This window comes from Rhinoraja longicauda, chromosome 13 (genome assembly GCF_053455715.1).
Source record: "Rhinoraja longicauda isolate Sanriku21f chromosome 13, sRhiLon1.1, whole genome shotgun sequence".
Lineage (NCBI taxonomy): Eukaryota > Metazoa > Chordata > Chondrichthyes > Rajiformes > Arhynchobatidae > Rhinoraja > Rhinoraja longicauda.
Window position 1 is genome coordinate 12704878 of NC_135965.1, and position 14296 is coordinate 12719173.

Consider the following 14296-nt stretch of genomic DNA (forward strand, 5'->3'; position numbering starts at 1 on the left):
AACAATTTCCTAAAAACATACACAATGAGGACGAGACTATTCAGCCCCGTGAGTCTGATTCACACTTCTTAGGATCATGGAAAATCCAATTGTAACCTCAGCATTCTTGTCTACTTGTAGTAACTTATCACCCACTTGCTTGAAAAAGTATCCACCTCTGCCTTAAGAACATTGAACGGTTCTGGTTCCACTAGCCTTTGAGGAAGAGTTCCAAAGACGCACGATCCTTACAATTCTTTTTTAATCTAATCTCCATCTTAAAAGGGTGGATGCTTATTTTAAACCATTGACTTCTAGCTCTAGATTCTCCCATAGGAGGAACAGAAATCAGGCTTACACTGACAGTGTCAAGACCTTGTGTGTTTTTCAGGCATCAGTTCTCGGGCAGAGGTTCAATGCCATGCACTGTTTGAAAAGTGTTCAATTTTTCCAAATTCAAGCATTGTTCAGCACCCTTTTCCAGTTTACCTCTCAATGCTTTTAAGGCTTTTCAAGCTTTCCTTTGCTACATTTTTGTACTCAGCGATGAATTCAGATTTTGCAAAATTGAACTAGGGTGTAATCATAATTCTTAAGAATCTGCTGTGATGACTTGCAAGAATCTAGTGCAGATGCAATGTTATCTCAAATTGTGAACCTAACTTGGTCAAAAAGCAATCAGGTATCAAGTTAAAATGAAATATGATGCATGCTGGAAATCTGAACGAAACAACAGAAAATGCAGAAAGCTCCAAGCAGATTAAACAGCACACATCGTGTACCAATACCTTGTTTCTCATGCACATTTTTATTGAGCATTTTTCAAATTGGTGAATATTATCAAAAATTCCACGCTTTTGCTGCTTATCCAGACTTGATTCAAGTGGCTATAATTAAATTCTATTCCATACATTAGCTGGTTTCATTACAAGTTGTTCGTATCCTCCGTAAAATTACGACAAATCAGACAGCGTATTTCACATTGCATCCTTCCAAATTTCCCAATTTTGAAATCGATACAAATGTATTTTACACTACTTACTGGGTGATGAGGTCTGAGATGGAAACAATGAGGTGAAACAATTGCAACTGCAAAGAATCGAAGGAAGACAAAGCTGCTTACAGCAGAGTACTTCACATGAAGGTCATCTGGAAATGCAGATTCAGTAAAGAGGGTTAATATTTTATACTTTTTGGCTCTAGCTAACACTCTTGCTATATAGCCCTGCAAATCTTCTTTCACATCCCATCTCTCTTTTAACTTCCCACCCCTCCATTTTGCTGAATTTTCTCTCTTTGGGTCAACTGGAAAGCTGTTGCTTTCTCTGACACTGCAAACCGCACACACTATGAGAAGTATTAATTGAAACAGAATTAATTGTGGGATCTCTGTCTAAGTGATATACGCACACGCCAGGGACTCTGTATCATTCAACACCTCAAGCTCTCCCAGTGAAAACTGATGTATTTGCTTCACAGTATATTAGTGCTCAAAAGAACAAAGTCTTAAGGCAGAAGGTTCATTAAAATACTGTCTGAAAAGCTCATTTCGAGTAATTAGGTGCAACATCTTGGAGCACTTTTTTTTCAACCATGAATGTAGATGGTAGGCATGGATAGAGTGGGGACTGCTTCTGTGCTGCATGCCTATGACTCATATGTACATTTATATAGTTAGCAGTTTATTTTTTAAAAAGACAATTGAATTGTTTAAAATATTATTTATTATGCCTGACACCTCACCTGGAAATTGGTTCCTTGCCAATATTTGTAGTGAATTAAACACCTCGCACATCAATGTTGGACAACTCATACTTGACTGCACAATCACTTTAAACACTTTTTCAACATAATAGCGAAGGTTCTCCTGCAAAATTGAAAATAAACTGAATGAAAGAAAAGTAACATTTCGATTGGCCGCAAGCTTAATTTGCAATACCACTCACTTCCAACCTTGTCCCAGAGAAAAACCTCTAGTAGGATTACAGAAAATACTGCCAGATTAATGCTATTGATTACTGATCTGAATTCTTAATGTTCTATCCGTGCCCCATCTTAGAGCATGCTGAATTGGGGCAATTTGTTGTTATTTAGGGCACATGGAATCTGAATAATATACAAACATGCAATAGATTTAGCTGTCAGACAGAAAATAAAGACAGGAAATGGACAGTTCCAGAAGATTACCACAGGAATTGGGCATTGGGGTTTGGATCATGCACTTACAGTTTACAACGATTTGGCTGTGGGGACCAAATACTAAGCTTAGTGACAGTGGGTGAAAGCACGGCAGATGGAAAGTAATGTGGAAAAATGTGAGTCATCCTTTCCATGCACAAAACAGAAAAACAGAGTATTTTGTTTAAATGGAACAATTGGCAAATGCATTGATCCTCGTTATCCTCAAACAAAAGTCACCAAAAGCTTTTGGAGCAGCAAGCAATCATGAAAGAAAATACTACGTTGGCCTTTACTAGGAAGATCTGAGCACAAGAGTAAAGATGAGATCACATCTGGAGCATTTGCCTCTTTACCAAAAATAGATGAATATGCATAGAGGGAGAACAATGACCAGATTGATTCCTTGGATGATGTGTAAGCTGTACAAAGAGAGATTGTGTAAACTAAGATAGACAAGAAATGTTGGAGTAACTCAGCTGGTTAGGCAGCATCTCTGGAAAAAAAGGAATAGGTGACGTTTCGGGTCGAGACCTTTCTTCGGACCTGTATTCTCCAGAATTTAGAAGAATGGGAGATGATCTAATTGAAACATAAAATTCAACCAAAGCTCAAAAGGATAGATGCAAGGAGGATGTTTACAATGAGAATAGAACCAGCAGTCCCAGACTCAGATTAAGGGGTAGTTACTTAGCATTGAGCTGAGCAGCAGTTTCTTAACTCAGAGGATGATGACTCTTTGGAATTCTCTATCTAGGGGATTCCATAGTCACAGTCATTGTGTTAATTCAAAATAGAGAGATAGATTTCTGGATATTAATGGAATGGAGAGAGCGCAGGGAAATTGAACTAAGGAGACAGAAATTCAGCCATTGTCTTGACAGATGCCAAACCAGGCTTGAAATGTTAGATGTCTATTCCTGCTCTTAAATGTTTTCTTATTATGTTTTCTCATGTGACAATCATGCCCCCTTGTCCAGCCATCAAGATCATACTGTAATTACCAGCTGATAAAGTTCCAGGAAAGTGATGGAAAGCATCATCACACCACTATCAAGTAGCACATATTCACTGCTGACCAGTATGGGTCTCACCAGAACTATTGGGATCCATTCCTCATCTTGGCATGGACTCAACTTTGGATCAAAGTTCTGAATTCCAGAGACATGGCAAATGTAACTGCTTGAGACATCAAGATAGCATTTGGCAAAGCTTGGCATGAAAACCCCCTAAATAAATTGGGCAGCAAGAAAAATTGTGTCCCACCTCACACAAAGGAAGATGGTTTTAGTAGATGCAGAACAAAATCCCCACCAAAACCATGGTGCAGTTGTCATAGAAACATCGAAAATAGGTGCAGGAGGAGGCCATTTGGCCCTTCGAGCCAGCACCGCCATTCATTGTGATCATGGCTGATCATCCACAATCAGTAACCTGTGCCTGCCTTCTCCCCATATCCCTTGATTTCACTAGCCCCTAGAGCTCTATCTAATTCTCTTTTAAATTCATCCAGTGAATTGGCCTCCCCTGCCTTCTGTGGCAGAGAATTCCACAAATTCACAACTCTCTGGTTGAAAAGGTTTCTTCTCACCTCAGTTTTAAATGGCCTCCCCTTTATTCTAAGACTGTGGCCCCTGGCTCTGGACTCCCCCAACATTGGGAACATTTTTCCTGCATCTTGCTTGTCTAGTCCTTTTATAATTCTATACGTCCCTATAAGATCCCCTCTCATCCTTCTAAACTCCAGTGAATACATGCCTCGTCTTTCCAATCTTTCCTCATATGACAATCCCTCCTTCCCAGGGATTAACCTCGTGAACCTACGCTGCACTGCCTCAATACCAAGGACGTCCTTCCTCAAATTAGGAGACCAAAACTACACACAATACTCCAGATGTGGTCTCACCAGGGCCTTATACAACTGCAGAAGGACTTCCTTGCCCCTGTACTCAAATCCTCTCGTTATGAAGGCCAACATGCCATTAGCTTTCTTCACTGCCTGCTGTACCTGCATGCTTACTTTCAGTGACTGGTGTACAAGGACTCGTTGCATTTCCCCTTTACCTAATCTGACACCATTGAGATAATAATCTGCCTCCTTGTTTTTGCCGCCAAAGTGGATAACCTCACATTTATCTACATTATACTGCATCTGCCCACTCACTCAACCCGTCCAAGTCACCCTGCAATCTCCAAACATCCTCTCCGCAGTTCACACTGCCACCCAGCTTTGTGTCATCTGCAAACTTGCTAGTGTTACTTCTAATTCCATCATCCAAATCATTAATATATATTTGTAAATAGTTGCGGCCCCAGCACTTGCGGGAGTTCACCCTCCACTGCCTGCCATTCTGAAAAGGACCCGTTTATTCCTACTCTTTGCTTCCTGTCTGCCAACCAATTCTCTATCCATGTCAATACCCTACCCCGAATACCATGTGCTCTAATTTTGCTCACCAACCTCCCGTGTGGTGCCTTATCAAAGGCTTTCTGAAAGTCTAGATACACTACATCCACTGGCTCTCCTTCATCCATTTTACTTGTCACAACCTCAAAAAATTCCAGAAGATTAGTCAAGCAGGATTTCCCCTTCATAAATCCTGCTGACTTGGATGAATCCTTTTACCGCTATCCAAATGCGCCGTTATTACCTCTTTAATAATTGACTCCAGCATCTTCCCCACCACCAATGTCAGGCTAACTGGTCTATAATTCCACGTTTTCTCTCTCTTGCGAGAGAGAAAATCTCACTTTTCTTGAAAAGTGGGACAACATTAGCTACCCTCCAATCCACAGGAACTGATCCTGAATCTATTAAACATTGGAAAATGATCACCAATGCGTCCACGATTTCTTGAGCCACCTTCTTGAGTACCCTGGGATGCAGACCATCAGGTCCTGGGGATTTATCAGCCTTCAGTCCCATCAGTCTACCCAATACTATTTCTCACCTAATGCAAATTTATTTCAGTTCCTCTGTCTCCCTTGATCCTCTGACCACTATTACATCTGGGAGATTGGATGTCTTCACTAAGGAAGACACAAAGTACCTGTTCAATTCTTCCGCCTTGTTACCCATAATAATTTCACCCGTTTCTGTCTTCAAGGGACCCACCTTTGTCTTTACTAATCTTTTTCTCTTAACATACCTAAAGAAGCTTTTACTGTCCTTCTTTATATTCTTGGCCAGCTTCGCTTCGTACCTCATCTTTTCAGCCCGTATTGCCCTTTTTGCTATCTGCCCACTCCTCTGGCTTCCTGCTACTCTTTGCTATCTTATACATCTTTTCTTTTAGTTTTATTCCATCTCTAACTTCCCTTGTCAGCCACGGTTGCCTCTTATTCCCCTTAGAATCTTTCTTCCTCTTTGGAATGAAATGATCCTGCATCTTCTGAATTATGCCCAGAAATTCCTGCCATTGCTGTTCCACCGTCATTCCTGCTAGAATCCCTTTCCATTCGACCTTGGCCAGCTCCTCTCTCATGCCTTCATAGTCCCTTTTGTTCAACTGCAACACTGACATTCCTGGTTTAACCTTCTCCCTCTCAAATTGCAGATTAAAACTAATCAATATTATGGTCACTACCTCCAAGCGGTTCCTTTACCTTGAGTTCCCTTATTAAATCTGGTTCATTGGACAACATTAAATCCAGAATTCCCTTCTCTCTGGTAGGCTCAAGTACAAGCTGCTCTAAGAATCCATCTCAGAGGCACTCTACAAACTCCCTTTCTTGGGGTCCAGAACCAACCTGATTTTCCCAGTCTTCCTGCATATTGAAATCCCCCATAATTACAGTGGCATTACCTTTGTTACATGCCATTTTTAACTCCTGCTGCAACTTACACCCTATATCCAGGCTACTGTTTGGGGGTCTGTAGATAACTCCCATTAGTGTCTTCCTACCTTTACAATTCCTCAACTCTATCCACAGTGACTCTACATTGTCAGTCCCAATGTCACCCCTCACAAGGGACTGAATTCCATCCCTCACCAACAGAGCTACCCCACCTCCTCTGCCCACCTGCCTGTCCTCTCTATATGACGTATAGCCCTGAATATTCAGTTCCCAGTCCTGATCCTTCTGCAGCCACGAGTCTGTAATCCCCACAATGTCATATCTACCAATCTCTAACTGAGCCTCAAGCTCATCCACTTTACTTCTTCTACTTTGCGCATTCATATATAGTACTTTTAATTCTTGGGTCATCTCAGCTTCCACATCAATCCCTATTACACTTGGCCATTCTGTCCTATTGCTTCGTGAGCTTTCTGTCCCGTTAATTCTGGGATGTTTCTTAATTCTTCCTATACTCTCTTTCCCATTAACTCCATCCTTGTCGATCCCATTTGAAACACCCCCCCCCCACTATTTAGTTTTAAACCACCCGTGTATCAGTGGCAAATCTGCCTGCCAGGGCATCTGAAGCCTACTCATCTGCAATTTTTTCACCAATTACTTTCCATCCATCACAAGGTTCATTTATGATTGCACAATGTTCACTTTCTTTTGCAACTCCTCAGTAAATGAGCAAACTCACACATGCAATAAAACCTAGATCTGATAAATGGATGTGACAGTTATGCCGTCAAAGATATCAAGTAATAGCTATCTCCAACAAGATCATCTAACCACTTACTCTTGACATTCTGCAACAATCAATATTCAAAGGGTTGCCATTTGACCAGAAACTCAGCAGGACCAGCTTTACATTAATACTGTGACAAGGGACTTATCTCCTGGCAACCTGAAGTCTTTCTACTATTTATAAGGTAAACACAGCAACACAATTTCCAACCAAAGCCCATCCACCTTAAATATTTATTCTATCCATCACTGGTTCACAGTGACTAGTGTGTCACATGTACAGAATACACTGCTGCCACTCACTAAACTCCTCAGAAGTCATGACTTCTATAAACAAAAAAGAGCATGATCAGCAGATACCTACTGGTTCTTTAATTCATACATGACCCAATCTGCATATGGTCACTGTTTCATTGTCATCGTCTATAAATCTTGGAATGTCCGACCCAACATCCTTGTCAAAGTACTTTCGTCAGAAGAAGTAGTTCAAAATGTTAACCCACCTCCAATTTTGAGGTAACTTAGGGATGAGCAATAAATGTTGGTCTCGCTAGTGATGTCTATATCCGCAAAAATGAATGAACAAAAAATAGAAATCTGAACACAGACCCGCAACTCACATATCTGTCGTGTAACTCTAACACAGAGCAATAGTCAAAAGATCTAGGCTGAAAAAAAAGTTTACCACCCAAATCCACAGGTATTTGCTGTGAACTCATTGGAAAACTCCAGAATATTTGCCTTGAGCACTTAACTCTAGTTAAGGGGACAGTGACTAAAAACAAAGAGGGGAAAAAATTAAACCAGTTCTCTTGGCTTGCTGGTTTTAACAAGGACAGCTTTTTAGCAGGTCTGTTGATAGCAGTCCTTGTGTACAGCAAGCAAAATTCATGATTCGTACACATCTCGTCGCTGATATGGTGAAAAAATTAAAGTGTGTTAATTCAGGTTCCACTTCCTGGATTAAGACAATTTGGTAAATTAGTTTAATGGTGTATTGTTATTAGCTTCGCAAAAAATATATATTTATTACCAAAGTAATTATTAGAAAAATTAATCAACGCACCTTGTTCACCTCAACATTATCACCTTCTTTGAGCTTTATTGGATCAATCTCATAGGTTTTGCAGGAGTCACAAATCTAAACAAACAGAAATTCAAATTATTCTCTGGTAAGGAGTCTATTAGCAATTTAAAAGTTATATTAATTAAATGATGCAGGTATTTTTACTGCAGAAACATAGAATCATAAAGACTGTGATGTCTATCCACGCAATCACATTTGCCTGTAGTAGGCTGTATTCACTCCATATCTTTCCTATGTATGTGCCTGACCAAAGACTCAAACAATATAGTTGTATCTGCCCGCACCTCCTCTGGCAGTTCATTCCAGATAGTCCAAAAACGATCCCCTCAGATCTCATTCAAATACTCCCATCTTGTAGTTAACCTGTGCCCTCTAGTTCAAGACTTTCTTGCCGTGAGAAACAATTCTAATCATGCAACCTCTCTATGCTTCGATAATTTTATGAAACTCTAAGGTTACTTCTCAGCCTCCTACACTCCAATGAGAATAAATTACGCCTATCCATGCCCTTCTAATAAGTAAAGATATTTTTTTCCTGGCAACATCTTGATGAACCGTATTATTATTCCGATTAAAGTTTTTAGATAAAATGTTATACCGGAAATGTCATGTTTTTAACATGGAACACGGCTATTTGGTGCCCATTGTGGTGATTTTTGTGTATTTTCCATTTACGGGCGTCCGTAAAAAATATGAACCAGTTTGTTACCCAGGTACAGCCTGTACCTAATTTTATTGCAAATGTCTAAGAAACAGAGTCTAATTAAGAGAAAGCATTAATAGAGCAAAAATAAAATGAAAAACAGAAAAGATCAAGTTCAAGTGGGGCACATAATAATGCTTTTGGATAGAATCTTTCATTGAGTAAAACATTGCACTTTGCAGCAGAGCTATCAAACATATTTTGATGCCAAGCCACAAATCAACGGCTGATCAAAGGAGACTTTGAGAAAGAGAAGCTGAATTTTACATAGGAATAGGGATCTATGTAGGTGGGGAGGCAGCTAAAAACTGAGACGCCAGAGAATGGAATTGGTGCAATGCAGATATTTCAACATTTTCTCAGGATGGAGGAAATTATACAGAGAGGGAGAGGCATCATCATGGAAGAATTTGAAAATGACATAGGAAAACCAAAATGGGAGCCAGCTTAGACAAGTCCTAGCCTAGTCTTCTCCAAATTCAATGAAAGGATATTTGTGCTCAGCCCCACAATGGATGTGGATCAAGCAGAGACACATGTCAGTTTACAGCGATATTGGGCAGCTAGATCTAGCTTGGCTTAGCATGCATATGGAACTTATGAGGAAAGATAAGAGTGCAAAAGAGAAAATAGGAGACAGTGAAGATGAGAGAGAAAGTAAAAGCTGAGGTTGCTTTTCTTAGAGCAGTGAAGTTGCGAAGGGATTTTGATCACCTGCAACTCAACACACCGACAAGGCTAAGGACTTAGTGGTGGACTTTAGGAGGAGAGGAACGCCCCTGTCCCCTGTCTCCATCAATGGTGTGGATGTGCAGTTTACCAAGGAGTACAAATACCTTGGAGTTTACCTCAAGTCAAGTCAAGTCAAATTTATTTGTCACATACACATACTCGATGTGCAGTGAAATGAAAGTGGCAATGCCTGCGGGTTGTGCACAAAAATAATTACAGTTACAGCATATAAATAAAGTTAATAAGTTACTAAACATAGCACAAAAAGTGTCGACAAAAATTTAGTCTCTGGGGTTATCAAAGTTGACAGTCCTGATGGCCTGTGGGAAGAAGCTCCGTCTCATCCTCTCCGTTTTCACAGCGTGACAGCGGAGGCGTTTGCCTGACCGTAGCATCTGGAACAGTCCGTTACTGGGGTGGCAGGGGTCCCTCATGATCTTGCTTGCTCTGGATCTGCACCTCCTGATGTATAGGTCCTGCAGGGGGACGAGTGTAGTTCCCATGGTGCGTTCTGCCGAACGCACTACTCTCTGCAGGGCCATCCTGTCCTGGGCAGAGCTGTTCCCAAACCAGACTGTAATGTTGCCGGACAGGATGCTCTCTACAGCCCCAGAGTAGAAGCAATGAAGGATCCTCAGCGACACTCTGAATTTCCTCAGTTGTCTAAGGTGGTAAAGGCGCTGCTTAGCCTTACCCACCAGTGCGGCAATGTGCGTTGCCCACGTCAGATCCTCTGCGATGCGGACTCCCAAGTATTTGAAACTGCTCACCCTATCCACAATAGACCCATTTATCTCCAGTGGCGTGTACGTCCTTGGATGTTTAGCCCTTCTGAAGTCCACAATCAGCTCCTTTGTTTTAGTGACATTCAAGAGGAGGCTATTGTCCTGACACCAGAGTGCCAGATCAGCCACCTCCTCCCGGTAGGCCTTCTCATCGAACAGTAAACTGGACTGGTCCAGGAACGCCGAGGCCCTGTACAAGAAGTGACAGAGCCGGCTGCACTTTTTGAGAAGGCTCGGCTCCTTCAAGGTCTGCAATAAGATGCAGCAGATGTTAAATTGGTAGCCAGTGCCAACTTCTTTGCTGTCGCTTCTTCGCTTCAGCAACAGACTGGTTCCACCAAGATGCAGTAAATGACGCCACAGGAGATCCTTCTTCCCTGTGGCTATTAAACTGTACAACTCCTCCCCCTTCTGTCATGGGGTAGACTGACTCCCCTCCCCCCTAACATTTGCACATCTCCAATTCTTTCCACTCATTAATTTAATTTAATGTTTCATGTATCTTGTGTTTTATGACTGTTGGCAGATCAATTTCCCTCCTGAGATAAATAATGTTCTATCGTATCATATATTCAGCAATTGCACAGGGTGTTAAATACCAATATATTTTGCTCATTTTACTGGTTACTGAAAATTTGGATCAAATACAAATTTGTAAACATGTTGATGGTGAAGGAAAATAATACACATGCCAAAAAGAATATAACTTGCATCTTACTTCATCCAAAATAGGCTTCAGAGTCACTTTCAGATAATGCTTTCCAACTAGTTTCATTGTTTCATCAATGCATCGAGTGGCTAGAGAGTTTCCCCTGAAGATGGTGTTGGCTTCCCTACAGAAATCAAAGAATTTGATTACTTCAGACATTGCGTGTTTTCTGAAAATGGCTCAGAACTGAAATGTTACCATTTGGCAACAAATAGCATAGATTATATTCAACTGTCACTTGAAGTAAAACAGATGTACAGGTTGCTCTCCTATTCTATGTTTCTATAATGTGAATTGGACATAACGTGAATTAGAGAACACTATTTGCATTATGCAGACCAAATTGGTTATAATGCGATTTTAATTGGGAACTAGAGAACTATTTACAAGTTACAGATGCTCCTCGACTTACAATGGGGTTACGTTCCGATAAACCCATCGAAAATTGAAAATATCGAAAGTCGAAAATGTATTTAATACACCTAACCTACCAAACATCATAGCCACCTAACGTACCGAACATTATAGCCGGTAGGCTGACTGGGAGCTGCGGCTCGCTGCCATTGCCTAGCATCACGAGAGAGTATCGTACCGCATATCGCTAGCCCGGGAAAAGATCAAAATTAAAAATTCGAAGTACGGTTTCTACTGAATGTGTATCGCTTTTGCACCATCGCAAAGTCGAAATATCGTAAATCGAAGCATCGTAAGTTGAGGAGCATCTGTACTTTGGAAACTAGCAAGCAGAAAACTATCTGTCTGGAATAAAACTGTTTCCAGATAACCTCCCTGCAGTAATCAGACACTTTTGTCTCTGAAGAACATAGCTACTACTCTCACTGCCAGTGGCCATTGAAATTGACAAGCAATCACTTCTATTGACAATCTAATGATATTCTAAGATGCAAGATATAGACTTTAGTATTTATAGATTGCAGTAACAAAATTAAACTTTAGTTATTAAAAACACCATTATTTTTGAAAATCTTGCAGAAGAAAGTAACTTTGTTATTGCAAATCTCACATTCCTAAGGCCCCTAACCTTTTCCTTATTGACTCAATTACTTTTAAAACGTCATAACTGAAGTTTTCTTAAGAGTGCACCAATGGCGTTACAGCAGAATCACCTGTAAAACTCGTTCATTACCCAAGAGTCAAGAGTATTTTATTATTATATGTCCTGAAACAGAACGAAATCAGTTCTGGGCACCATGTTGTAGGAAAGATGTTGTCAAGCTGGAAAGGGTGCAGAGAAGATTTACAAGGATGTTGCCATGACACAAGGGCCTGGGCTATAAAGAGTGGGTGAGCAGGTTTGTACTTTATTCCTTGGAGTGCAGGAGGAAGAAGGGTGATCCTGTACAGGTGTACAATATCATGAGAATAGATTGGATAAATGCACAGATTCTCATACCCAGAGTAAGGGAATCAAGCACCAAAGGACATAGGTTTAAGATGAGGGGGTAACGATTTAATAGAAACCTGAGGGGTCTTTTTTTTACACAAAGGTGGTGGGTATATGTAACAAGCTGCTGGAGGAGGTAGTTGAGGCAGGTACCATCATAACATTTAAGATTCATTTGGACAGGTACATGGATAGGATATGTTTGGAGAGTTATGGGCCAAATGTGGGCAGGTGGTACTAATGTAGATGGGGCAAGTTGGTTGACGTGGGCCAAAAGGCCTGTTTCCACGTTGTACAACTCTATGACTCTTATTCTTATTTGCAGCAACGGAACAGATATGTTAACATGGTACTCTGTAAACAGCACAATAAACAAACTAAAAAAAACAATAATGGTGCAAAGGCAAAAACAATGCTCCCAAGTCTATATAGTTTGGAGCTTATTTGGAGGTTGTAGTGTTTAATATCCTAATAGTTGGAGGGAAGAAGCTGCTCCTGAACCTGGACATTGCAGTTTTCAGGCTCCTTCTTCCCGATGGCAGGAGTGAAATGAGAGTGTTGCCAGGGTGATGTGGGTCTCTGATGATGCTGGCTGCTTCTTTGAGGCAACGACTCCTGTAGATCCCTTCGATGGTGGGGAGGTTAGTACACATGATGGACTGGGCAGTGTTCACCACTTCTTGCAATTTTCTTCGTTCCTAGACGGTCAAATTGCAGAACCATGCCGTGATGCAAACAGTCAATATGCTTTCTACTGTACATCACTAAAGGTTAAAGAGGACATTTGTTGACATACCAAATCTCCTCAATCTTCTTTAAGGAAGTAGAGGCGTTGATGGGCTTTCTTTATGGTTGCATCAATATGCTGGGTCTAGGACAGATCTTCAGAGATATGCATGTCCAGGAATTTGAGGTTTTTGATTCTCTCCGCCATCCTCCCGTCGATGAAGGCAGGTTTGTAGATCCTCGACCTTCCTCTTCCAAAGTCCACAATCAATTCCTTGGTTTTACTGATGTTGAGAGCGATTACTGTTCTGGCACCATTTGGTCAGTCGATCCTATACTCTGACCCATTGTCATCAGTTATTCATTCACTAACGGTGGTGTCGTCGGCAAATTTGAAGATGAAGTTGGAACTGTGTCCGGCTACAGTCATGAATATAGAGTGAGTAGAGCAGGGGGCTGAGCACACAGCCTTGAGGTGTTCCTCTGCTGATGGTTATCGAGGAAGGTGTTGATGCCAATTCGTACAGGGTTGGATGCAAGCCCTTTGCCGCAACTTGTTCATGCCAACAGGTTGCCCCATCCAAGCTAGTCTCATCTGCTTGCATCCAGCCCATATCCCTCTCAACCTTTCCTATCCATGTACATATCCAAGAGTCTTTTAAATGTTGTTATTGTAGTTGCCTCAACAAATTAATCTGGCAGCTCATTTCATATAGATATATACAGTGTTCTCCATAATGTTTGGGACAAAAACCCATCATTTATTTATTTGCCTCTGTACTCCACAATTTGAGATTTGTCATTAAAAAAAAAATCACATGGTTAAAGTGCACATTGTCAGATTTTATTAAAGGCCATATTTATACATTTTGGTTTCACCATGTGGAAATTACAGCTGTGTTTATACATGCCCCCCCCCCCCCCCCCAATCAGGGCACCATAATGTTTGGGACGCATGGCTTCACAAGTGTTTGTAATTGCTCAGGTGTGTTTAATTGCCTCCTTTATGCAGGTATAAGAGAGCTCTCAGCACCTAGTCTTTCCTCCAGTCTGTCCTCCACCTTTGGAAACTTTTATTGCTGTTTATCAACATGAGGACCAAAGTTGACAATGAAAGTAAAAAAAAGCCATTATGAAACTGCGAAACAAAAATAAAACTGTTAAAGACATCAGCCAAACCTTAGGCTTACCAAAATCAACGGTTTAGAACATCATTAAGAAGAAAAAGAGCACTGGTGAGCTTACTAATCGCAAAGGGACTGGCAGGCCAAGGAAGACGTCTAAAGCTGATGACAGAAGAATTCTCTCTATAATAAAGAAAAATCCCCAAACACCTGTCTGACAGATCAGAAACACTCTTCAGGAGTGGATTTGTCAATGACCACTGTCCGCAGAAGACTTCATG

At 41.0% G+C, this 14296-nt stretch overlaps 1 protein-coding gene across 2 annotated transcripts in view; it reads right to left on the bottom strand.

Annotated features, from left to right (window-relative positions):
* Positions 1–14296, bottom strand: part of rasa2 (RAS p21 protein activator 2) — a 147626-nt gene that overhangs the window by 24754 nt on the left and 108576 nt on the right. For both annotated transcript variants that reach the window (XM_078410373.1, XM_078410374.1), the window contains 4 exons: positions 10770–10884; positions 7811–7885; positions 1723–1846; positions 1022–1128 (listed from right to left, as the gene is read on the bottom strand). In XM_078410373.1, the coding sequence (XP_078266499.1) occupies positions 1022–1128; positions 1723–1846; positions 7811–7885; positions 10770–10884 (421 nt within the window). The remainder of the gene's footprint in view (positions 1–1021; positions 1129–1722; positions 1847–7810; positions 7886–10769; positions 10885–14296) is intronic.